Source organism: Microtus pennsylvanicus, chromosome 14 (genome assembly GCF_037038515.1).
Source record: "Microtus pennsylvanicus isolate mMicPen1 chromosome 14, mMicPen1.hap1, whole genome shotgun sequence".
Lineage (NCBI taxonomy): Eukaryota > Metazoa > Chordata > Mammalia > Rodentia > Cricetidae > Microtus > Microtus pennsylvanicus.
This window is the reverse complement of record NC_134592.1, coordinates 35105962-35131269: the sequence shown is the minus strand read 5'-3', so window position 1 is coordinate 35131269 and position 25308 is coordinate 35105962. Positions and strand designations below refer to the sequence as shown.

At 48.9% G+C, this 25308-nt stretch overlaps 1 protein-coding gene across 2 annotated transcripts in view; it reads left to right on the top strand.

Annotated features, from left to right (window-relative positions):
- The window catches only part of Galnt16 (polypeptide N-acetylgalactosaminyltransferase 16), an 83953-nt gene that overhangs the window by 36224 nt on the left and 22421 nt on the right, over positions 1-25308 (top strand). For both annotated transcript variants that reach the window (XM_075947657.1, XM_075947656.1), the window contains 6 exons: positions 14792-14949; positions 18154-18252; positions 18811-18878; positions 20190-20255; positions 22257-22378; positions 24242-24329. In XM_075947657.1, the coding sequence (XP_075803772.1) occupies positions 14792-14949; positions 18154-18252; positions 18811-18878; positions 20190-20255; positions 22257-22378; positions 24242-24329 (601 nt within the window). The remainder of the gene's footprint in view (positions 1-14791; positions 14950-18153; positions 18253-18810; positions 18879-20189; positions 20256-22256; positions 22379-24241; positions 24330-25308) is intronic.

Below are 25308 nucleotides of genomic sequence, written 5' to 3'. Positions count from 1 at the left end.
CTGGGTGTTTCTTGGTCTCTTATTCAAGGAGTTCAAATAAAGGCACACACAGACTGCAAAAGTAGCCAGGCAACTTTACTCAAGCTAAATGATAGCACAGGCCAGAAAATAAGCCTGTAGGGGTGCTGGCAGAGCTGAGAGAAGATATTTAAGAAGCACGTTATTGTTTGGGGCCTCCTGTTATGAGATCTGAGAAGAGAATAGGACTTTGGCTGCTAAGGGGGCTCGCCTGGGCTGCTCCGTTGTGATTAAGAAACTCAGATTATAGAAGCATTTGCTCACTGTGCCTGTCCCTTCCAATCATGTTTCCTGTTTTAATCATATGCACACCCAGCTATTCATAGGCATGAGATGGTAAATAGGGGACTCATTCAGAGGACAGTTTGCCTGATTGCACAAGAACCCCAAACCAGACTAGGCCATTGGGACCATTGCTCATGGTTCCCTAATGTTGTTTGAATAGAAACAGGGTGTTATCAAAAGTTTGCTAAGGGGAATAACTCACTTTCATTATTTAGAGTAAGCATATGAACAGTCCGGTGCAGGTCGGGGTCCTGGATTGCCAACACAATGCTGGCTTTGTCGTTTGGAGTGGGGTATGTGCATAGCCCAAGTCAAGCGGAGTCCCAGGCGGCTCAACTATTCCTCACACCTGCCTGTCTCAATATGATTGTGCTTGCTTTTTCAAGATAGGATTTCTCTGTGTTGCACTGACTGTCCTGGAACTTGTTCTGTAGACCAGGCTGGCCTCAAACTCAGAGAGATCAACCTGCCTCTGCCTCCCCAGTGCTGGGATTAAAGGCGTGCACCACCACTGTCCAGCCTCACTATGATTTTTTTTAATACCATAACCAAATCAAGCTATTAATCCACCTAGCATCCCCATTATTTGATGGGAACACTAGGGATTCACCCTCGCAGTGACACTGAGACACACAGTCCTCAGCTCTTAGCTGTATCTATCTTCCCATAGGGCAGCTCAAAAAAGAAAGAAAAAAAGATCGGACTTCTTTCTTTCCCATGAAGCTTTGTATCTTTTGAGTACCATCTCCTTGTCACCCACCTCCAGTAGATTGTTCCCCGCTTCTATCCAGGTTGTTACAAGTGACAGAATTTCCTCCTTCATAAAGACTGGATGACATTCCATTGCACACGTGTGTCACGGTGTCCCCATCCATGGCTGGACACAGGTTGATTCAACAGCCTTGCCAGTGTGGATAGACATGGCCACAGTGAACGTGGCATGCAGACATGTCACGCCAGTCTTCGTCTCAGTTTCGGTTAGGCTTCAGAAGTCAGCGACCAACGACCAACGACCAACGACCGAGTCCACCTGCAACCCCGCACCCACCCCACTGAGGTTCAGTCACCGTGAGTTGCTCCCCCGCCCCACCTTCCTCCTCTGGTCTAGGACATCTGAGCAGCTTCTCTGACAAGCACCCTTGTCCATAAGTGTAGCAGCTGAGGAGGCATGGCTCATATCTCATCAGTTTGTTCAAGACTCCCAGAATAGAGCTATTGATGGCAATGCTGACTAGTTTGGTCTTTATCTTAGGTAGAGGAGAGTTACCTAAAGGGGGCCGGTGAGATGGGATCCGTGGGTAAAGGTTCCTGCTGCTGGCCTCATGGCCTGAGTTGGATCTCTAGGAGCAGTGTGCTGAGGGGAGACCTGACTCCTGAGAAGTTGCCTCTGTCCTCTGCCCCTGCAAATAACATGCATAGGCGCAAACATAAACAAATTAGAAAGAGCAGAGCTAAGGGTTTTGTTTTGAGATGGGCTGTGCAGCCAAAGCTGGGTTTAAATTCTCTAGCCTCTTGATTCTTTAAGTACTAGGATTAAGGCATGTCCTACCAGGCTCAGCCTAAGATTCATTAAAAAAAATATTGTGTAAGAATAAATTTTTGAATCATATGTAGCATTAAGAAAAGGAGAAGGACTGGGCGGTGGTGGTGCCACCTTTAATCCCAGCACTCATGAGGCAGAGGCAGGTGGATCTCTGAGTTCGAGACCAGCGTGGTCTACAGAGTGAGTTCCAGCACAGCCAGGGCTACACAGAGAAACCCTGTCTCAAAAACAAAACAACAACAAAAAAGAAAAAAAAAAAGGAAGAAAGAGAAAGAAAGAAAAAGAGCAGGGGCCAGGCAGTGGTAGTGCACGCCTTTAATCCCAGCACTTCGGAGGCAGAAGCAGGCAGATCTCTTGAGTTCAAGACCAGCTTCATCTGTAGAATGAGTTCCAGGACACCAGAGCTACACAGAGAAACCCTGTCAAAAAATCAAAAGAAGAAGCTGGGCTGTGGTGGTGCATGCCTTTAATCCCAGCACTCTGGGAGGCGGAGGCAGGCAGATCTCTGTAAGTTCCAGGCCAGCAGCCTGGTCTACAAGAGCTAGTTTTAGGACAGGCTCCAAAGCTACAGTGAAACCCTGTCTTGAAAAACCAAAATAAATAAATAAATAAAATAAAAAGAAGAAAAAGAGGAGGAGGAGGAGAAGAGGAAGAAGAAGAAATGCTTATGTGTGTACATGAAACCATCATATAAAGGAACAGGAGGAGAAGAAATGCTTACGTGTGTACATGAAACCGTCATATGAAGGAACAGGAGGAGAAGAAATGCTTACGTGTGTACATGAAACCGTCATATAAAGGAATAGGCGCATCTCTTCAGTTTGTATTCTCAGTCCTGTGTTGTCTGCAGAGGTCGTGAACCTGGCAGCCTGGCCTGCGCTTTCCAGACAGACTGTGCCTTTGCAAACACATACGCTTCTGAACTGTTTCTCTGAAATGAATCATGCCGTAGGCTCCCACTCCAAGCCTCCTATGGCTCATTAGCATTCTTAGCATTCTCTGTTACGACCTACTCTACGATTGCTAAACTAGTACACTGCATCTCCTAGTCGGTTTAATTGCAGACTTAAAAGCCTGGAGATGTCGGGTGACCAGATCCCCTAAAGCAGAGCAAATGCTAATTTAGGGGCTCTGCCTCTGAGAGCACAGGTGCTACCCGGGACTGTCTCCTGGGAAAGCAGGTGTGTTTTTACCTAAAAATGGAATTTCTGTTAAGTCAAAATTTTAAAATGCTAAGGTCGCCAAACAGCTTTTTAATCGCAGTCATACCAATTAATAACCCGCCAGCGTAGGAACACTCCTGTTTCTCCAGGCTGTCAAAATCCCGAGTGTTGATAATTATCCCTCAACTTCCTCAGATGAGTTAGCAAGAAATTATGTCTGGTTTTCCTGTGCACTTCTTTAACAATCAATGAGTTTGAACTGCTTTTCATTTATAATTAGCTATTTAAGTTCATTTTTCTGACTTCCATATCCTTTACATCTGTTTCTTTTGAATTACGTGTTTTGTTTTACTTTTGAGACAGGGTCTCATGTAGCCCAGGCTGTCTTCAAACTTTCTATGTAGCTGTGGATGATCTTGAACTCTGATCTTCCTGCCTGTACCTCCCATCTTTTGTATTTTTGGTCCTTTCTCATTGACCCATAAGAGGTCTTTTTATATTTAAGAAAATTAGTCTTGGACTGAGAGAAACAATTACTAAATGGGACATCGTGAGATTGAGAAGCTTTTGGAAAGCAAAGGACACGGTCAATAAGACAAAATGGCGGCCTACAGAATGGGAAAAGGTCTTCATTAACCCCACATTGGACAGAGGGCTGATCTCCAAAATATACAAAGAACTCAAGAAATTGGTCATCAAAAGAACAAATGATCCAATAAAAAATGGGGTACAGACCTAAACAGAGAACTCTCAACAGAGGAATCTAAAATGACTGAAAGACACTTAAGGAAATGCTCAACATCCTTAGTCATCAGAGAAATGCAAATCAAAACAACTCTGAGATTCCATCTTACACCTGTAAGAATGGCCAAGATAAAAAAAACACTGATGACAACTTATGCTGGAGAGGTTGTGGGGAAAAGGGAACACTCCTGCATTGCTGGTGGGAGTGCAAGCTGGTACAGCCCTTTGGATGTCAGTATGGCGATTTCTCAGAAAATTAGGAAACAACCTACCTCAATACTCAGCAATACCACTTTTTGGGTATATACCCAAAGGACGCTCAATCGTAACATAAGGACATGTGCTCAAGTATGTTCATAGCAACATTATTTGTCATAGCCAGAACCTGGAAATAACCTAAATGCTCCTTGACCGAAGAATGAATAAAGATTATGTGGTACATTTACACAATGGAGTACTACACAGCAGAAAAAATAATGACATCTTGAAATTTGCAGGCAAATGGATGGATCTAGAAAACATATTGAGTGAGGTAATCCAGACCCAGAAAGACAAATATCACATGTATTCACTCATAAGTGGCTTTTAGACATAAAGCAAAGACAAACCAGACTACAACTCACAATCCCAGAGAACCTAGACAACAATGAGGACTCTAAGAGATACATACACGAATCTAATCTACATGGGAAGTAGAAAACAAGAAGATCTCCTGAGTAAATTGGGAGCATGGGGACCAGGGATAGGGTAAAAGGGGAGGGGAGAGGAAAGGAGGGGAACAGAGAAAACAATAAAAACAATTTTAAAAAGTTAGTCTTGGACTAAGAGCTGGCTCAGAGGCTAAGAGCAGGAACTGCTCCTGCAGGGGCCTCAGTTGGGTTCCCATCCCTCACATCCAGCAGCTGCCTGTGACCCTAGATCCAGACTGATCTTTGTTCCCCTACTCCCCTCCCCTACTCCTCCTCACAAAATTAAGAATACATTTTTAGAAAAGAAACTCTTTTGATCATTTCGCTAATATTTTCTTTTCACAGTGTGGTTTGTATTTGACTTTGAGACATTTTTGTTTTATTAAAAATGTTGAGTCTTTCATGCAGTATCTACCCCCCCCCTTTTTTTTCTTTTTCTTTCTTTGCAGCATTTGGTCTTTATGGCAAGATTGGAGAGGAAGAAAAAATGTGAAGTTTTTTCCTTTATATTTTGTATTTCTTTTTCAATTATAAATTTGTGAGCCTCCTGGCAGTCTTTTAAGAAGTGAGCTCAGCTTTATCGATTTCTGCTCTGTCTAGTCAGTTTTCCGACACTGACAACTGATTAGCCATCCCTCAAGTGGGGTGTGAAGGTGCAGCTCACTGTCTCCTGTCAACCTCCGAGTGCCCTTCCTTCCTTCCTTCCTTCCTTCCTTCCTTCCTTCCTTCCTTCCTTCCTTCCTTCCTTCCTTCCTTCCTTCCTTCCTTATTTTCTGGTGTGTGTGGGGATAAGTGAAGGAAAAATTTTAATTTTCAATTTTTAAATAGATTTTTTAATTTATTCTTTGGAATTTTCATACGTGGATACAGTGTGTCTTAATCAAGTCCATCCCTAGCTCTCTGCTCCAACTTTTGCTAAGCCCCTCCCAGCAAAGTTTGGCATCTGTTTTTGACATGCCCATGTCTTCAGCTTGGCTCATGCCAGGAATCTTACTGTGTAAAGCCCATAGTCTCATAACATCTTTAATCTTTGACAGGTTTATTTGCTCATCTTCATTTTTTTTTTCAAATTTCCTGATTTCTTCTCTCATATTTAACTCTTCCAGCCGAAGCTCCCCACTCTCAACACGGCTGCCACGGAATCCCGGTGGCATTGGATTTGTTTCCGATGTCAAGAAGGATTTCTGTCTTTTCATTCCTGCGTCTTTCAAGAGTAAACTGTGTCTGCCCCTTCATGTCAGAGTAAACACAGGCTAGTTATCCATAAGGGACACCGTCTAGCTGCATAGCGGCAGTGATGCCTGCGTAGCCATCCATACCTTGTGTGTGCATCTGTGACATCCTGTGACCAGGACATTTAAATGTTCCATTTTTTTGTTGACTAAAACCACACTGTGATGTGTCCCAGAAGAAATAAAAAGGTTCTTCTGTCTGTAAAGAACAAATATTCATTTCTTTCCTGTTTCCAGATTTTACCTCTCATTGTTCTTAGATGAAATGCTGGGCTGCAGGCCAGACAGGGTTGTGATGTGCCAATCCCTGGTGCTCCTGGGGTATAGGTCTAGCAGCTATAGAAGAACGCCACAGGCCAGGCGGCATAGAAACAGCAGAAATTCACTTCCTGGTGTTGTGAAGGCAGGTGTAAAGATCAAGGCTTAGTCTTGCCAGTGCTACCCTCGTTTGCCCCCACGAAGGCACAATGTAGCCACATGCTTCCCACGGGTGGTGCTCTGTCCTCAACATGGTGGAGGGGGAAGCGCAAAAGGAGGTGAATTCCCTCTGAAGTCTCTATTACCAGAGCCTTAGTCCACTCCTGAGGGCTTAATCTCCTCCTTGTAGGCTGCACTTCTTAACCCTGGCTCAATGGCGATGCAGGTTCAACATTCAAACCATGGCAGACCCACATGAGGCAGACTATGTCCCAAGTTCTCCTTCTCTTCTCTTCTCCTTTTCTTTTCTTTCTTTCTTTTTTCCAGACAGGGTTTCTTTCTAAACCCTGGCTGACCTGTAACAAACTCTGTAGATCAGGCTGACCTTGGAGCTCAGAGAGCCACTTGCCTCTGCCTCCCAAGCACTGGGATAAAAGGCATGCGCCACTCACTGCTTTTTTTTTTTAAGGCAAGTTTTCTCTGAAACTTTGGAGCCTGTCCTGGAACTAGCTTTTGTAGACCAGACCTGGCCTTGAACTCACAGAGACCTGTCTGCCTCTGTTTCCCAAATGCTGGGATTAAAGGCGTGCACCACTACCGCCCAGCTCCTTCTCCTTTTCTTAATGCTACATCTGATTCAAAAAGTCTGTCTTTATGTTCCATCATATGTGTATGTGTGTATGCATATCTATCATCTATCTATCTATCTATCTATCTATCTATCTATCTATCTATCTATCTATCTATTATCTATCTCCTAATATCTCAACAGTCACAGACCACATAACTTTATATCTTGACCCACAATGCCAGTAAGGCACCAATCAATCACCAGTCTGATGTCTCTGTCTTTGTTTTATCTTGTCTCCTTTATTTCTCGTTGCATTTGTATGCACATGTGCTGTGAGTTCATATGTGTATGTGTGTCCTCCTGTGTGTAGGCACATGTATGTGTCCATAGAGATCTGAACTTGATGCTTAATGTCTCCCTTGATCACTTTCCTTTTTATTTAGTGAAGTGAGGTCTCTTGCTGAACCTGAGCTTATGGATTCTGGCTAGTCTAACTAATCAGTCTGCCTTAGGGTCCCCTGTCTCTGACTCCAAGTGCTTGGATTACAGGTTGCACTGGTTTTAGAGATTTGAATTCGGGTCCTCAAGCTTTCATGGCAAGTACTTTATCCACTGAGCCATCTCCCCAGCCCTGAGCTGTCTTTGTTCTGAAGAATGTTATAAACTGAGACAATTGGCTGCTGATTGGGACTATTGTTAAGTTCTAGTTGGTTAAATTTGATCCTGTCTCAGCTAAGATTGGTCTTCAGTGGGACAGGAGATTGCCACCACTATTGTAAGGCTCACACTGTTATGTGTTCTGTGATCCATTCTAGCTTTTCTTTTTATAATTAATATCTGACTGGCCCGAGTTCAACGACTTCAGACTGAGAAGTACCTAGAAAGCAAGGACACTGTGTAGACCTTGACACTTGGCTCTTGTGACTAAAACTTATAAATGGATGTTTCTCTGTCCTGCCCATCCTGTAGCTGCTTCCAAATAATTATTAATGCTCAACCAATAGCTCAGGCTTATTACTAGCTAACTCTTACAGTTAAATCAACCCATATTTCTATCTATGTATTGCCACATAGCTCAAGGCTTGTTATCTCATTTTCTGCACATCTTACTTATTCAGTGGCTAGCCAAGCATCTCTCTTGACTCTGCCCCTCCTCATCTGAGTTTTGAGTTTGATTGTTTTGCCTAGTCTTATCCTGCCTGACTTGGTCAAACAGCTTTTATTAGTAGCCAATGAGAAGGATACTTAGTCACAGTGTACAGAAAGATCATTCCACACCAAAAACTGAAGAGAGGCTGGGTCATTTTTAAGTTAGCCTGCAGCCAAGGATTATCAGAAATCTGAGGGTGTCCCTGCCTGGAAAGAGTCAAGAGGGCCCATAATGGTCCAGAAAATTCCAACTATGTGCTATTTTGGTTTAAATAACACAGACTCTTGCAATTTTCCTTATGTTTCTTTTTTTTCTCATGTTCTTTTGAACCATAAGCAAAGAAGTGCTTCCAAGCCCATGTGACAGCACTGGGCATGTCCCTGTGTGAGCCCCAGTCTGAAGCCCTGATCATAAGCCAAGGAGGAAAGGCAGCCAGGAGCCTGCCTCAGAGCTGAGAGCCCCAACATTGGAAGGGGGTTCCCAGGCTCGTCTAGGTTCAGGGATAGCCCAGAGGCACAGTGAAGTTTCATGCTGGGCTCTGAGGATGGATGGTCATCTCTCCAGCCCCATTCCTGTCACTGAGTGGGTGTGTGGTGACCTGGCCATGTGGCTGTACCTCTGTGGGCCTTGCTTTCCTCCTCTGTAAAGTACGGGTGAGAAGAGAACATAGTTTAGAGACGCATTTGGAAATGGAAATAAGTACCTAGTAGAGCTTCAGCTTCACGGCATGTCCCCAGTGTATCTCCCTCGCTGTCGAAGAGGTCCTATAGCCCTCATCCCTTGGGCTGCAGTGCTGGTGGCTAAGAGGATAAGGCAAGGTTTTGATACTCTTTGTAGATGCAGGAATGCTTTAGCCACACTAAACAAAATGACCAAGAGGACATACCACAAACTAAACCGTCGCACCACGAATCTCAGCTGGAACCACCCTTGGAATCTCGCTATTCCCAGGTTGCCTTAGAGCTGCCCATAGGGTGGAACGTGAAGACCTGACACCATGTTCCAGCTTTGTGCAGAGAACCCCATTTGACTCAGGTGACTGAAGGAATGTAGTGCCCCCGTACCCCCGGCTTTCTCGGTGAAATCACCAGAACCATTGGAATGCATTACAGATACTGTAAAACTACAAGGCCGGCAGCACCCTGGAAGAGCAATAGGAAATGCAGGCTAAGAAATGTCATCAGAGGAGCCTTGGTAGATAAGTGATCTTGAATGTAGGGAGGTGGAAGTGACTTAAATTGGTAAGTCTCCATAGTAACTAGACTCAAGCTTAGTTGCCTGTTGACTCTGCAGGTGGTGAAGTTCTAGAACAATCCACATAGAGGCCAAGAACTAGAAACTCAAAGTGAGACTTTGCTGAGAAGTGGTGAGGGTGGCTGTAAGGAGATGCCCCCTATGGCCTCCACAGAGATACAATCCCCGGATTCCAGTAGCTTGCGACAGTCCCCCATCGTTAGCTATCCATGGAAAGCCACAGCTTAAGGTTCGTGGAGCACACGAGAACATGTGGATGGCTCCAGAGTCCTATGCTTGTGTCCCAGTGGTCTGCAGTACAGCCTTGGCATCGGGGTTTTTAAATCTTCCTAGATGCTTCTGGGGCAAAGCTGAGGTTCCGAACCACTGGTAAAAATAACAAGTGAGGTAGTTAATCACAGCAGTGATGATTATTGCAATGCGCATGCCAGGTCCTGTGCTATATGCATTATATATTCATTTCTTTTAATCCCCAGAATTCCCATTTTCCAGATGAAGCGCTCTCCGATGAGGCACGTCGATCTCCAAGATCAGGCAGCAGCAGGCGCTAGCGTGCCGTTTCAGGGTCATCAGTTCCTAGGAGGCCAGGTTGGCCGCCAGTGTATTCATAGCTTCTGGGCCAGGCCGCCTGTACCCAGCTCCTGGTCTTCTGCCACCACAGCATGTCATCTGATTGGATGAGAGCAGTGGCAGCTGTCAGGGAAACCCGGGGGACCCCCGTCCCAGGCCTTGAGCAACCGAGTTGTTGAATAATGTGCTTAGCGATTCTGGTAATGAACGGCAGTCTTTCTTCTTGGGTCAGAGCATCAGACGGGATTTGTCTCTCGGGGGTCACACACAGAGAGAGCAGGAATCGCATTTTGTTCGCCAGGTGTTTTTGGTTTAGAGCAGACTCGGGAGTCATCATTGAAACAGGGCCACAGCCTTTTAATATGTAGTTTCATTGAAATTTACTGAAAGGGAAACCCAGCAGGTGCCTGTTTCACTGGTAGTAAAAGGAAATGGGACAGCAATTGTTTAAAGGGGGTTGAAGTTGTTTACATTTAAGAGGGAGAGGTCTGTGTCTGTTTGAAGGGAAAGTTTACCCTGCTCTGCTTGAGAGCTGAACTGTTCTTGATGAAAATGACAAGGAAAATAGTTCCCCTTTGCTCTTGCTTTCCTAATTTTAGCAGCAGGAAGCAATAAGCAAATCTTGATGGAAAAAGATTGAAGCGAGTGAAGCAAGCTTAATCAAAGGGATGGATAAGGAAAGCTCTCCAAGATGAGGGAGCCCCCCCCCCCCACTTTGCTCTCCAGCATAGCTACTATTTCAACTTAAGCAGTTTTGTGCGATTGACCTTATTGAGTGAGGAAGTGCTGGGTTTGGCATTCCATAAAAGGACAAAGACCAAAGAAAGGGGTGGTTGCTTACACTTCGGCCAAGAACCCTCTGCCAGGGGCTGGAGGGCAGTGAGAAACTCATCAGCCCATCACTCAGCCTTCATTCCTCACCATGGCAACACAAAAGGACGTCTAGTGTGGCCCATATGGAAGCTTCATCTTGAAAGCTGAACACTGTCTTGCCTGCTAGGGAATGCTGGGATTGTTCTGTCTAGCCTTGACTGTATTTACTGGCCCAGATACTGAGACCAGCCCGGTATCTCAGCATGGACAGCTGCACACTGTCATGGATATCAGTGGCTCATTTGCTGGCTTTTGGATTTTACGTTATTTTTTTTTCCTTTTAGAGGTGGTTTTTCTGTTCATTGAAGGGACGGAAGGGCTGCTATCAATGAACTCTTGGTTACTAGACCAGGACAGCCTATTCAGACTAACTAGAGGGAGGGTTGGAAGGGAGAAGGAATGAATATGCTGAGAGCTTGTCGTGTAGAAGATCTCAAGAAAGGCTCTGTCTGGTCTAGATGGGGTCAAACCACCAGTCTTGAACCAATGAATATACTCATGTACCTAGGAGTGAAGTCATAGATGGCCTAACCCAAAGGCCTGTGCTTCTTCCTGTGTGAACACTGGGGTGTCGGGACAGGGACAGTGGGTCACAGCCTGGCCAAGAAAATGGGGAGGAAAACCATAAAGCTGTCAGAGCTACCCTGTTACCTGCTTGCCCAAAGTGTAATATTTGTCTAGATGTGGGGCGAAGTGCCAGAGAGATGGGAGTTTCTCATTCGTTTGTTCTTTAGCCATTGTCTTAAAGTGCCGATCACCCGGCCACCACTGCGGACTTTAGGTTCCAGCATTAAACAAAGCGGGCAATCCGAGACTGAGACCAACTGAGACATCCAAGACAGAGGTCTAAATCAGACTACAGAGCAGGTGGTGGCACCAGGATGACCCTGGATTTGTAGCTTGGCAGACAGAGATGGGAGTGCCTGTCTCTGCTACAGGGAACACAGGGAAGTGTGCGGAGAATGAAGAAAGCGGGGACTTACGAAGAGGCACAGAACACAACAGGGCTCGGATGTCTCAAGATCAAAGGTAAAAGCAGGAGTCTGAGAGCCCCAAGGAAATGGGTTCTGGTCTGGGCTGCTGAACAGGAGTTAGACAGCAGAGGTTGCAGGACTGGGGTGGCGTCTACATGGCAGCTGGGGTGGTCTGAGGGGAGGAAAGTGAAGCCGTAGGAGATCATGATGCTGCCGTGAGCCACATCCTGCCGTCCTCAGTGTCCCTTTATTTGCTTGGTTCAGGGACTGCTGGGGCAGCAGAGACCTCTGAGGAGTGGGCCTGTGTTCTGTGGCTTCCTTCTTTGCAATCTGTCTCTCAGGATGCGGGTCTATCCTAAACCCTGGTCCATAGGAAGCTGAGTTGGGGCTGCACAACAGCTCTGATTTGAGTGAGAAGACTTCTTTCACCCAGCGGTGGTGGCGCCTTTAATCCCAGCACTCAGGAGGCAGAGGCGGAGCTCTGTGCATTCGAGGCCAGCCTGGTCTACAGAGCTAGTTCCAGGACAGGCTCCAAAACTACAGAGAAACCCTCTCTTGAACAACCCCCCCCCCAAAAAAAAAAGAAAGAAAAGAAGGCTTTTCTGAGGAACACACTGAGACTGACTTGGTTTTGATGGCCTGGGAGAGTTCTCTCTAGAGGGCTTTAACCTCACTAGACATTCTTCCAGAACATTCTGTGAGGCCTGAAGGAGGCTTTGGGTGCGCTGTGGGAAGGCAGCTGACAAGGAGCAATCTCAGGAGTGTCCTTCCCACTTCTGGGCACATGGCCGTGCTCTGGGGAACGAGTGAGTGAGTGAGTGTGTAGGTTCGAACATTCGTCAGCTTAAGCCCAGGGTCCCAAGGCCTTGCACCGTTAGGAGGGTGCGGGTAGGCACTTGGCTCCCAGGCAGTGTTGAATGAGCAGTGGACAAGCCCAGGGTCAGCCTCAGAGGTTTCCTAAGCCCACAGAGTGGCCAAAAGTCCTCAATAAACAAGCAGGGTTATTTCCCCCGGCCAACCTTCAGGATAATGAGGTGATATACACTCCCTCTGGGAGTTTGCAAAACTCTTCCCTCTGCGGTTTTTCTTTAATTTTAGCTCCTCAGCCATGCGCTAGTGGCTTCTTTCCATTCTCCTGCTGCAGAGCTGGGGGAAGGGAGGGGCCGGCATTAGCACCATCATTGTCCCAGGTGGGAAGGACACAATGCCAACCGCCTTCCCATTCTCACTCTCAGAGCTGGGGGTGGGTGGGTAGGATGTTTCTAGCAACTCAGGGCTCAAGCTGGAGCACTCCTTTCCCTCCCTTGCCCTCCCTCCGCTTTTCCTCCTTTCTTCACTGAAATGGATTTTGAGCCCACAGGGGCATTGCCACTTCTGTTCATTTCCTGGCACGGCACTGACTCAGAATATTAGAATGTCACGGCCACAGCTGTGTCACCTCTGAGCATGCACCCTAAGCGGCTGAACCCAGCTTGGGACAAGGCCTGGAGGAAACCAGATTACCCCTCGGGCCCCTAGGCTCCCCAGCAGGCCCCTAGGATAAGAGGCCACTGGGGAACATGGTAGTACCAAGGGGTGGCAGCACTTAGGAACTAGGGGCTTCCAGATCTTTTAGAAGTCCTTCAAGGGAGGTTGAGGGCAAGCTGTCAAGGAGCATAGAAACCTTGATGAAAGACCCCAGCGTCACTCTGCAGAATAGTCCCCCTTGCTACAGGTCCCACTGCTATACTGGGAACCACCCTTTTAGAATAAGATGGCTCCGCCCCTCACCGTTAGAGCTGGCCCCTATGGCACAGGCCTAGAGGAGCTGGCTCTGCCCCTCGAGGGCCTGAGGGTGCTGCGGTCCTAGTGGCCCAGACCAAACGCCTCAGCTACCACCTAGACCCACATCCTGGGTCTTGGGTTGGTCAACCCTAGCATCTACCCCATCTGTGACCCTGTTGGAGCGCGGGAAGGGGCTGGTCCTGTGGAATGATAGCAGCAGGATTTCCATGACTCGGGGCAACAGCAGGATGTCCAGGAGGAGTTTCAGTGAGGGTCCAGGGATGATGGTGTCCCAGAGACCAGAGGCCTTGAATCAGACCAATGGCTCATTGCGGTGAATATTTTGTGGGTGGGGCTGATTGGACAAAAGGCTCTATAGCATGACACACCTCACTCCTGATGCCATGAGGATGAATGAAGAGGTGTTAGAAAGACGAGAAGCGGGGTGGTTTTTTTGTCGTTGTTTGTTTGTTTGTATTTTAATTAATTTGAGGGGTATACTGCAGGGGTGAGGGGTGGACATGGAGGGACTGGAAAGTGAGCGGGGTTGTGCTGCATGGTGTAAAATTCCCAAAGAATCAGTAAAGAATTGGGTTTAAAAAATAGTAAAACATGGCATGCGTTCAAGTCTTTGGATCTGTGAGTGGACAATTCTTGCTCTCTTTTCTGTTCCCTCCATCAGCCCAGGGCCGTTGGTTGGGCAGAAGATTTAGTTGGGATGTAGTCACAGTTGGTAGTGTCTTAGCTCTGCAGTTTGGCTCAAATAATGAGATGTCAGATGTCAGAATGCATGTATCCATCCATTCATCTCTGATGTGTCTTCCCCTGTGTCCAGGGACTCTGGTACCCAGGGTAGGGTGTGGTGAGGGAGTATGAAGCTGGTTCATCAGTTATCCCTCTCCGCCTAGCACTCAGCACCTGTGGGCCCAGTGCATCAGCCAGCAGAAGTCCCAGAGACTCTCCGGCACTGTGTTAATACATTTGGTCCTGCTGGCTTGAGGCATTAGCGTGTGATGGCCTGCTCCATGTGAATGGGAACGCTGTGGAGCAGCTTGTCCAAGCTCTGGCTCTTCTCCACGGGCAGCCTGGATGTGCCTAACCCAGAGCCAGGCTCAAGTGCTTTCTCAAGAGACAGTCCGTTCGCTGCACGAAGCTTGAAGACCTTAAATCAGATCCCCAGAACCATAGTTAGAAGAAGCAGCAGCTGGGTATAGTGGTATGTACTTGTAACCCCAGTGCAGGAGGCAAGGACAAGCTGAAGCTCACAGTGGGCCAACCATAGAGCCAAATCGGTGAGTTTCAGATCAGTGTCTCAAAAACAACCCAGCATCATCTTGTGGCCTCCACACACGTGTGCACAAGCACAAAACCAAGAATGGCTATTTTGAATCCAGATTTATAATTTACTAGTTCTCTAAAGGGGGGGTAAGAGATGAGAGGGCCCAGCTGGCACACTCCTGACATATCCTGACTGTATCTTCCCCCATTTACTACCGGTGGAACCCTCCTGCCTGGGTCCTCTCTGATGCTGACCTTTGTCGCAGGTGACAGGAACACCCTCCAAAGGTTTTGATGAGAAGGCATACCTGTCAGTCAGGCAGCTGAAGCCGGGAGAGGACCCATACAGACAACATGCCTTCAACCAGCTGGAGAGTGACAAGCTGAGCCCAGACCGGCCCATCCGGGACACTCGCCATTATAGGTATGGCATCTGTTGTGTGGACAGGAAGGGAGAGCTGAGAAAAAAAAGACCAGTGTTGTTTGGCTGGGTTTTTATTTTATTTGTGTGTGTGTTTTATTGCTTTTCCATACATTTATTTATTTTATTCATGTGTCTGTATGTGTGAGCATGCACACATGCAAATCATGCGTATTTTACAAATATGGAAGACATCCTCATTCTCCACCTAGTGACTTAGACACTCAATAGACCTCACCCTCAGTATGCTCCTGCCCTCTGGGTTTCAATGGGAAGGTCAAGGGAACCCCCAGTTGAAGCCAGAAGGGCCCCTCGGTCCCTCAGTCAGGCATCCCAGCAAGGGTAGCCTGCTAGGGAACTTCAAGAGAGTCTGAGGAAGTGAGCTGCATAGCTGAAGCGGGGTCTCCAGCCCTGCCCCCTTTAATGGTGAGAGGCTGTAGCTGCCCCATCTCTTTCTTGCCTTCCCCCACTGCTGGGAGCAGTGAACCCCCAGATCCTGAATTTCTTGTATACAACTTGTTTTCCTCTGCTCTAAGACAGCTCGCAGCTGCTCTGAGCACGAGACCCTCAGGAGTTCCTGATAGCAGGGGAGTGGTTTTTCTGGTGGGTTTGGCTGGGGCGTGGCTATCAGTTAAGGATCCCTATATAAGCTGCCCCTGAATACAATAAAGGGGGCATTCTGGTATCAAGGATGATCCATGCCTCTGTCTCTCTCTGTCTGTGAGTCTTTGTGTGTTTCAATCTCCAGCCCCTTGCCCGGTTCACAAACTGTGTGGTAGCGCACAGAGCGCGGACGGATGTGGTGCGCTACACCCCACCCCAGCAGCCCCTGAAAATATAGTCTGGTCTTGTGCCTTAGTCTTGTGGGAGGTGGGCAAGGTTCTAGACCAGGGTCCATGAGGTTTCTCCCCAGTCCCCTCCTCAGTATGCCTGGACTCCCGCTAGGCAGCAGCCCTCTTGCTGGGTTCAGTCCCATATATCCAGCCACTTCTCCACTTCCTGCCGCTGCCTTCAGAAACATTCTGTTCCTTCCTCAGAAACCCTGTCCCTCGTGCCTGGCCTCATTTACCCTCCAGTTAGTATGGAATGTTCCTGTGTCTTCCTTCCTTCTTTTCCTTTTCTTTGTGTGCATGGGGGGAATGGAGCAAGACAAGGTTTTACACTGTAGCACAGGCTGGCCTGGGAATCGCTGTATGTACCCCAGGCTAGCCCTGAACTCTCAACTCTCTCCCTGCCTTAGCTCTCAAGCGCTGAGCAAACATTCACGGGTCCTTTCCTGTCAGTCCTTTGTCAGTCAGCCTGGGGGCAACTTCCCCTCTCTCCACTGCAGGGAACCATAGGCTCATGTGCTGCCCTTTAAGGCCTTTGGTGGACAGCCCTACTCACAGCTAAGCTAGTCCTCAGGCCTTTTGAGAATCTATGTCTTGACTGCCATCTCGGCCTACCTTCCCCACTTCACCCCACCTTGACCTTCTCAGTCACGGTTCACTGAGAAGCTAAAAGGATGGTGGCAGAGCTATTCACATCAGGGCAGTGGTGGGTTGCTGAGGTACCTTGTGCTGCTGCTGGGCCCTCTCAGAGGGAAGAGGTGATACAGGATGTGTGCGTGCACATGTATTCGTGTGCAGAGGGAGCGGAGGAGGAGTTAGCCTGGTCGATCTGTGTGCTAGTGCACACCCTGCCTTCCCAGGCTCCAGCTTCTGCTGGACTCCGTGCTGCAGGCTAGGTCCTGGTCCTGGCCTCTGTCTAGGATGCTGTTGTCAAGGGAAACAAAGAGTGGGAAACTGCACAAGACTGACTTGTTAGGACCATGAGAAAACCTCCACAAACGTAGACATGGACAGCCTCTTGAACAACTCCTGGCTCCTGGGAATTGGGCAGCCCTACCCACTGTCTAAATCCCAGGAGAATGTGAGTGTGTGGGAGGTTCATGTCTGCCCTCCAGACAAGTGTAGGAGGTTTGCCTCCTGCAAGGAGAGAAAGATGCTGTTATCCAGTTTCTCTCCTTAGACATGTGATGGCTGGGGACAAGGACCGAGAACTGGAGCCCAGGTGTGTGTTCCAAGGCTAGGCACCAAGAGAAGGCTGCTTTCCAGCTAATCAAACTTGGGCCATTTCCCAGATCCTCGCCCCTTCAGGGAGCAGCCTGGCTTCTGGGGGCAGAGAACGCCCCTCCCCCACAACCCTTTCAAAGAGAGATATTTTAAAGCTCTTCAGGGTTGTTCCCTGAGGTCTCACTCCAGTGAGACTCCCTGCCTGTCTGACCCGGCCTCTCTGCAGGGCAGGATCTGGGCCTGGGAATTCAGGCTGTGAGCAACTGTCAGTGGAGTGAGTGCTGTAATGAAAAAATAGTCATTGCTGGGGCTGTCTGGAGCGATTGTAATAAAGAACATCGCTTAGGAAAACCAGTGGAGGCGGCTGCCTTCCAGCGGTTTGGAGCCCGGAATGAATACATTTACAGACACGATAGGGAGGAAGGGCGACAGGAATGGAGGTTTTTAATTCCTCTTGCTGAGGAACAGGAATCAGGGGTCCAAAGATAGGTCGGGAAGCCCAGGGCTGCCGAGGAGGGAGCGGAGTAGCAAGAACTGCCCTTGGTGTCTTCTGGGAAGCCGCTTAGCCTGCAGGTTTGCCCTTGCCTGATGGCTCTTGTAGGGCTGTTAGTGCTACAGAGATCCAGAGAGTGGAGCGTGGGAGGGAAGTCCCTCTACTCCCACCCTGCAGGCAGAGTGGGAAGCTTTCCTGGCCATATACCAGAGCTGGGAGACAGGAAAGAGAAAAACACCAGGGTGTGAGAAGGCAAAAGGAAGATGGCTTTCTCCCCCCACCACCTTGTCTTCCTACCCTACCCCATCAGTGGCATTGCTATTTGGCTCCTGTATCCTGGGACCTACACCTAAACCTGATCCCTCCCCAAAAGGCAGTGCAGCACATGTGTGTTTGGTACTTTAGGTCTTTGGTGAAGAACCGCCCCCCCCCCGACTTGGGACGCTCCCTCAATCTGCTGCTTCCTTCCTGGACCCCAGGCCAGGCAGCATGTAGGTGCTGGGTCCATGTGGGATGGAGCATCATGTCGTGAGAGGCGGGCTGTCTCCTCCACCTTATAAAGCTGTCCCAGGGCACAGCCAAGTGGATATAGAAAAGCGCTGAGCTGCCTAAGCGTGCTCCCCGCCCCCACTTGCCTCTGACTCCCTGCCCTCTTCCCAGTTGTCCATCCTTGACCTATTCCTCGAACCTGCCAGCCACCAGTGTCATCATCACCTTCCACAATGAGGCCCGCTCCACACTCCTGCGCACAGTGAAGAGGTAAGACCCTGCGTGGCTCTGCCCCCATGAGGTCTCAGGTGGCTCCTGAAGTTTCTGACTAGACAGGACCTTGTTGCTAGGGATGGTCTGCAGACAGCGGGGAAACCATGAGCATTGGGAGGGTAGGTCTTGTCTTTCTGAGAAGCTGGGCCTGGTGAATGTTCTGGGAGACCCCACAAGTCAACAACAGGCAAACCCAAGGTCAAACAAGGGTAGACATTTCAGCAGTCTCTTGAGTGGAGGGAGGCAGCGATGGCCATGAGGCCTTAGAAAGGTAAGTATCAGCACAGCAGACACCTGTTACAGAATCAGAGAGTCCGCCCCTTCTGCCCTCAATCTGAGCTTGAGCTTGTAGGCAAGTTTACCCTGCCCCAATCCCACTTCCCCAATACACTTAGATGAAAATGGGACTCGGAAAGGAGCGCCCAGTGGCATTTCTTAGAGAGATGAGGTTTGGGTATCCTTGGGGGCCAGCAGGAGCCCCTGTGGTGGGAGACGCTTTTACAGGGACGTGTAAGAGAGACTGACTCCGCTGTTCTGTTCCCACCGCCGCTCCAGTGTTCTGAACCGAACTCCTGCCAACTTGATCCAGGAGATCATTTTAGTGGACGACTTCAGTTCAGATCGTAAGTGTTCATCTTCCTTTGGTGTGCCGCTCCATGCCCCGTCCTCTCTGTCCCCCAAAATGCTGAGATGAGCTCTCTGCAGCCATCCTGGTCCTCTCACACTGACCTCTGTCAAGAAGGGACTCTTTGGTCTTTTCTAAGATGTTTCCCATCCTAGCACACAACAAAGGGTAAGAGTGGCATTGTTTAAATGCACACTCATGCTGGGCAGTGGTGGCGCACGCCTTTAATTCTAGCACTTGTAAGGCAGAGGCAGGAGGATCTCTGTGATGTCAAGGCCAGCTTGGACTCCAAGGACTAGTTCCAGGACAGCTAGGACTGTTACACAGAGAAACTCCATCTCAAAAAAAACTAAACAAACAAACAAAAGATACATTCATGATAGGACATTAAAAAATAAAACAAACAACCAAAAAACCCTGACCCAGTGGGGCTGAGGGATGCCTTGGCAGATAAAGTGCTCGCTGTACAAGCCTGAGTACCTGAGTTTAGAGATGAAGCGCCCATGTAAAAAGCCAAGCACCAGAGTGCACATCTGTCACCTAGTGCTCAGGAGAATGAGATGGGTGGGTGGTAGGTGCCTCACTGGCCAGACAGTCTACAAAACTGTGAGTTCCAAGTTCAGTGAAAAAGCCTGTCTCAGAAAATAAGGTCAAGGACAAAGAGGAAGAGGTCTGAGAACTCCATGCCTGCACACGTGGGCAAGTGGACTTTCACAGACACACACACACACACACAGACACAGAGAGACACAGACACACACAGAGACACAGAGGGACACAGACACACACAGAGACACAGAGACAGCAGGCATACACATACACACACAGAGACACAGACACACAGAGAGACATAGATACACACACACAGACACAGAGATACACAGACACATAGTCACAAAACACACTCAGAGACACAGACATAGACACACACACACAGAGACACAGACACATAGATACACACAGACACACAGAGAGACATAGATACACACACAGAGACACAGATAGATACGCACCTATGCACACAGACACACAGAGAGACATAGGTATGCGCGCAAGCGCGTGCACATACACACACACACCTGGGACAGTATTCACAGCATCCTTTAGAATTACGACTTCCATAGGAAGAAGAGTCCCTTAAATATAGCAGATGTTCTCTGGTACCCGCTGGGCTAGATTTGGGTTCATAGACACTCACCTGCTCCTCACCTGGCCGAGGAGTAGGGACAGGGCTATCTTTCAGCCATGACGCCGGTATGATCTGATGCCTGTATCTAAATGCGCTTGCCTTACTCCCTTTTGCCCTCAGCTGAAGACTGTTTGCTTCTGACCAGGATCCCCAAGGTCAAGTGCCTTCGCAATGACAAGCGAGAAGGTGAGTGCTGGATACGGGTTCCTACCCTGGAACGGTGTCATGGTGGTCTCCCCACTCCTGCTGGGCACTGTGCTATCCTAAATGCTGCCTGGCTGCCTTGGTTGTCTCTTCTGAGAAATGGGGCAGCGCTGGCACTCTCCTGCCTTACAAGGCTGCTGTCGGGATGAACAAGAGCCTTGTGGTAGAAGGCCCTGCGAAAGCCAAAGGGAAGAAAAAAAGGCGTGACCGATCAAAGGGTGTTTTGGAGCATCTGTGGTGGCACAGTATAGCGTCCAGGCATCTAGGGGACACAAGAGAAGTCCCAAGCACCGTTGCTGTCCTCGGAGTGTTTAGTGATCCCAGGGGATCAGAATGAGCCTCACCACGGGCCGGTTATGCTTCTGTAAAGAATGTGAAGGAGGAGAGGAGCAGGTTGAGCAGGAGGGATGTCTGTGGAGGAGTAGCAGGCCCCGCATGCAAGGCAGGCCGAGCACTCTGCAGTCAGAGGCAGGAGCTGATAGCTACACATTGATGCTAGCAGTGCCTCTTCCCTGGAGGGCTGCAGGCACTGACTTTGCTGATGCTCTCAACATAGTCGTGACAGCCATTGCCCCTGTTCTGCCTGCAGAGAGCTGAGATACCATAATTGCCAAAGGTGGTGAATAGAGGAGCCGGGATTCCAGCCTGTGACATACTCGAAGGCTGGTCTTATATTTCCCCTCTAGGTGTTCTTCCTTCCTGTGAGAACTCACACCTAGTCAACAGGGGCTGTAGACAGTGGGTTGAGATGAAAGAGGACCTTGAAAAGCCAGAACACCCTTAGAATTGATAAGGCAGGTAGCCACAGAGGTTTTGAGTGAGAGAGATATGTGATAGATATTATAGAAGAAAGGCCATTTCAGCCTAGGAGCCGTAAGGACACTGGTGAATGGAACCTTCAAACTGTCTCTCCAGCCACTGTACAGCAGGGACTATCAGGCTTGGGGATATGTTGTCCTGGGGTTTTGCCAACAGTGAATGAAAATTTATGGGCAGATGCTTTTCCCATACCTTTAAGTAGAAAGGCAGGATGTAGGCCCTTTGGGCAGATGGGCACTTAGTTCTAGGCAGAGTAAAGAACAAAAGTGTGGCCAGGGAAGTCTGTCCAGAAAGTGACCTATATCCAGAAGTTTCAGCATGAGGCCCTTTCCTTCCCACAGTTCACAGGACGTGGGTGGTTGCTCTGGCCAGGGCAGAACCAGCTGGGCCTCTGCTATCCTGGCAGACAGACCCTCCCCCTCCCAGCTCTCAGCAGAAGGGCCTAGGCAATCAGGTTAGCAAGCAGCTAGTGAAACCATCAGGAAACGGAGATGGGAGAGAAAAACCTGATGCGCTTGGTCTCTCTGGTGTCAGGCACTCCCTTTGTTCTGCTATGTGAAGTGACAGGCTGGGCTATGGTGGTTTCTAATCTTCTAGGTGAGGAACTGAGGCATAGGGGTGGGTATATAGCTCAGTGGAAGAGTGTTTGTCTGGCGTGTACAAGACCCCATGTTTGCTCCCCAGGACTGAAGAAAGAAAAGAGAGAAAAAAGGGGCAAAGAAAGAAGGAAAGAAAGGGAGGGAAAGATAGAGGAAGGGAGGGAGAGAACTCGGGTGAGGCTCAGAGAGATTAAACAACATACTCAAAGCGAGTGAGGGCTGGCATACAAACTCAAGCCCTGCTCAGTCAAGATTCTCTCCCTGTCACATCTGGCTGCGCAGCTGGAGGGAACCAGGAAGGTTTTGTCATCTGGTCTGTCAGCACCAAGCTACAGTCCCCCTCGCTTAGCCTGACTGCCCATCTGTATCTAGAGCATCGTGGGCACTTGGGGACTGTCGCTGGGGGACCAGGAAGGGGAGAGAGACAAGGAGGACAGCAAATGGAGGCACGAAGAAGTGGCTAGCGGCGATAGCTCAGAACCTCAGCCCCTGAAGCAGGAGGGCCCTGGGACTTTGGGGGATACTGGTAGGCTGTTGGCTCAACCCCTTTCCTTTCCTTTTGCAGGGCTGATCCGCTCCCGGGTTCGCGGGGCAGATGTAGCAGGAGCCACAGTTCTCACCTTTCTAGATAGTCACTGCGAGGTGAACGTGGAGTGGCTACAGCCCATGCTGCAGCGGGTGATGGAGGTGAGCCGCGTCTGTGGGAGCTGGACCCTTCTGGAGATGCCCTTGGTGCTCCCGGACCTCACTATCTGGGGAGCTAGGCTAGCACTGTAGGGGGCCTCAGGGTTTGCTTTCCCTGAGAGACTCCACCCCCTCCCCCCTGCTGCTTCACCCAAAAACAGGGATAATTGTCACATTTGTCCCCGCTGCGGGTGTGAGAATCACACTGCGTGGAAGTTCGGGGAGCCAAGAAGCTCACGCTGTGAGGGGTGCCACTCATCTCCCTAGAAAGACAGAGTCCTGGGCTGGGGGAGTTTGTGGCCAGGCTGGGAAGCCAGACAGAAGCAGGATAGACTGGAGTTCAAGATGGAAGAGGGAGCAGGAGGCTCCTGCCATATGCCTGCTGTTCATCAGGAGGAGATGGCAGAAAAGAAGGAGGCAGTCACAGCTCAACCCAAAGGAGGGAGATAGCCCCAGCTGGGTGTGGTCACGTGTGCCTATACTCCCCAAACTCTCGAAGCTGAGGCAGGAGGATCATGAGTCCAGACCAACTTGGGCTACATAGGAAAAAGGGAAGAAGAGGGAGAAGGAAGAAGAGGAAAAAGTTTTTGGCTTCGGCGTTCATGCTCTGGAATGCTCATGCATATACATATATAAATAGGTAGGCGGGTAAGCAGGTAGATAAAAATATATGTAAAGAGAATTTTTTAATTTATTTATTTTTTATTTTTATGAGCACTGATTGGTGTTTTGCCTGCATATATGTCTGTGTGAAGGGTCAGATCCTCTAGAATTAGAGTTACAGACACTTGTGAGCTGCCCTGTGGGTGCTGGGAATTGAAACCCTGCTCCTTTGGTAGAGTAGCCAGTACTTAACCACAAAACCATCTCTCTAGCTCCTCTAAGAGACTTCTTTAAAGAGTGGTTTTGTTATTGTTGTCTCACTGGATAGCCTAGGCTGTCCTTGACAAACACACCATCCTCTGCCTCAGCCTTCTGAGTGCTGGATTAAATGAGTGTGTATCATCACATCTGGTTCGGATAAGAGGGAATTAGAGTCGAAAGCAGGGAGGCTCTAATCTGTGCCCCTCGATGGAGTGCTGAAAGGGCCTACCAAGTGGGATTAGGTGTTCCTGGGGTGTACAATATGATTTATCCCCAGCTCAAGAAATCATGGAGGTTTGTATTATACATTGATGTTTTGAAATTGGATTTGTGGGGAGTTGGAGAGATGGTTCAGTGGTTAAGAGCACTGGTTGTTCTTCCAGAGGACCTGGGTTCAATTCCCAGCACCCAGATGGCAGCTAGCAACTGTCTGTAATTCCAGTTTCAGGGGACCCAACACCCATGGCAAAACACCAATGCACCTAAAAAAATTAATTAATTAAAAATGTTTGTATATTTTTAAAAATTTGAAATTGGATTTGTGTCCTGGGAAGTTACTGACTTTAAAGTGGAACCATAAAGTCCCTGGCCCTATGCTGTCGGTGTCCATTTGGGGAGACTCAACTCCAGAAGGTAGAGAGGTGAATAACAGTGAGCAGAAGAGCCCGAACTGCAGCCAAAGAGGCCATCCGTGCAGCAACAGAGCTGTTGTCCCCTCTAGACCATAATGGGGAGAGGAAGGCATCCTGCAAGCTGTCAGGGAAGGCACAGAGCAGGTGACATCCCCAAAGGGCTCAAAATGACCCAAGAGGAAGAGCCTGGGAGAGCAGCGCTGTGCCAGCAACGTGGTGTGTGTGATGATCTAGTCCAGCCTCTGGGATGTTCCAGGACCCCGGGGAGGCTGTGACACCCCATGTTCCAGAGGTCCCTCTTCAGAGCATGCAGCCGGGCCTCTTTGTACAGAGGTCCCTGACCTCACACCTTCTCATCCTCCTCTTCCAGGACCACACCCGTGTGTTGAGCCCCATCATTGACGTCATCAGCCTGGACAATTTCGCCTACTTAGCAGCATCTGCAGATCTTCGAGGAGGTGGGTCTTGCTCCTCAGAGAGGGCATCCAGGCTTGGAAGGAGGTGCCCGGCAGGCGAAAGCCCTGGTTCGAATGCTCTCCCCCAGTCTCACACTGCCAATCCTTCCCCACAGAGGGAAAATGAGGAGGGACAAGGAGAGGCCTGGGTTGGAAGTGCTTCACACAGTCGGAGGTGGGGCTAGCCAGTCATTCATCATTCCCTCCCCTCCCCAGGGCTGCTGGCACAGAGAGCTTGGCCAAAGGCCCAGGGGAGTCTTGCTGGAGAGCAGACGTTGTCTGGACAGGAAGAGCAAGAGCCTGTGGCCTTGCCTGAATTCTTAGCACACGGCCCCCAGGCGGTCACAGCAGCTGCTCACCACACTTGCCAGTGAGCCTTGAAGCAGCTGGTCAGATTGGCCATGGGCTGTTAAGCATATAAAGCCCTCAGCAGTGGTTAGGACTTTACTGTGCACAGATACAAGCGATCTCTCCGGTGTTCTGTTTGGATTGCATGCTGAAATGTTTTAGACGGACTGTCTTAAGACCATTTCATTCAAATTAACCTCATGTTTTTTTTTTCTCCATGTAACTCCTGGACTGGTTTTTAAAATATTAATTCATTTATTTATATTTTATGCATGTGCATGTGTACCCATGTGCACACAGTGTCCACAGAGGCCAGACGAGGGCATCCGATCCTCTGAAACTGGGGTTACCACTGTGTGCATGCTGGGAATGGAAGCTGGGTCCTCTGAAGAGCCTCAAACGCTCCTAACTGCTGAGCCATCTCGCTAGCCCAGTGGTTCTCAACCTGTGGGTCGCAACCCCTCTGGGATGGCATGTCAGATTTTTACATTACAGTTTGTAACGGTAGCAAAATTACAGTTATAAAGAAGCAATGAAAATCATTTTATGGTTGGGGGACACCATAGCATAAGGAGCAGTATTCAAGTATCATAGTCTTAGGAAAGTCTTAGCGCCTGCGGGATGCTTTTCTATG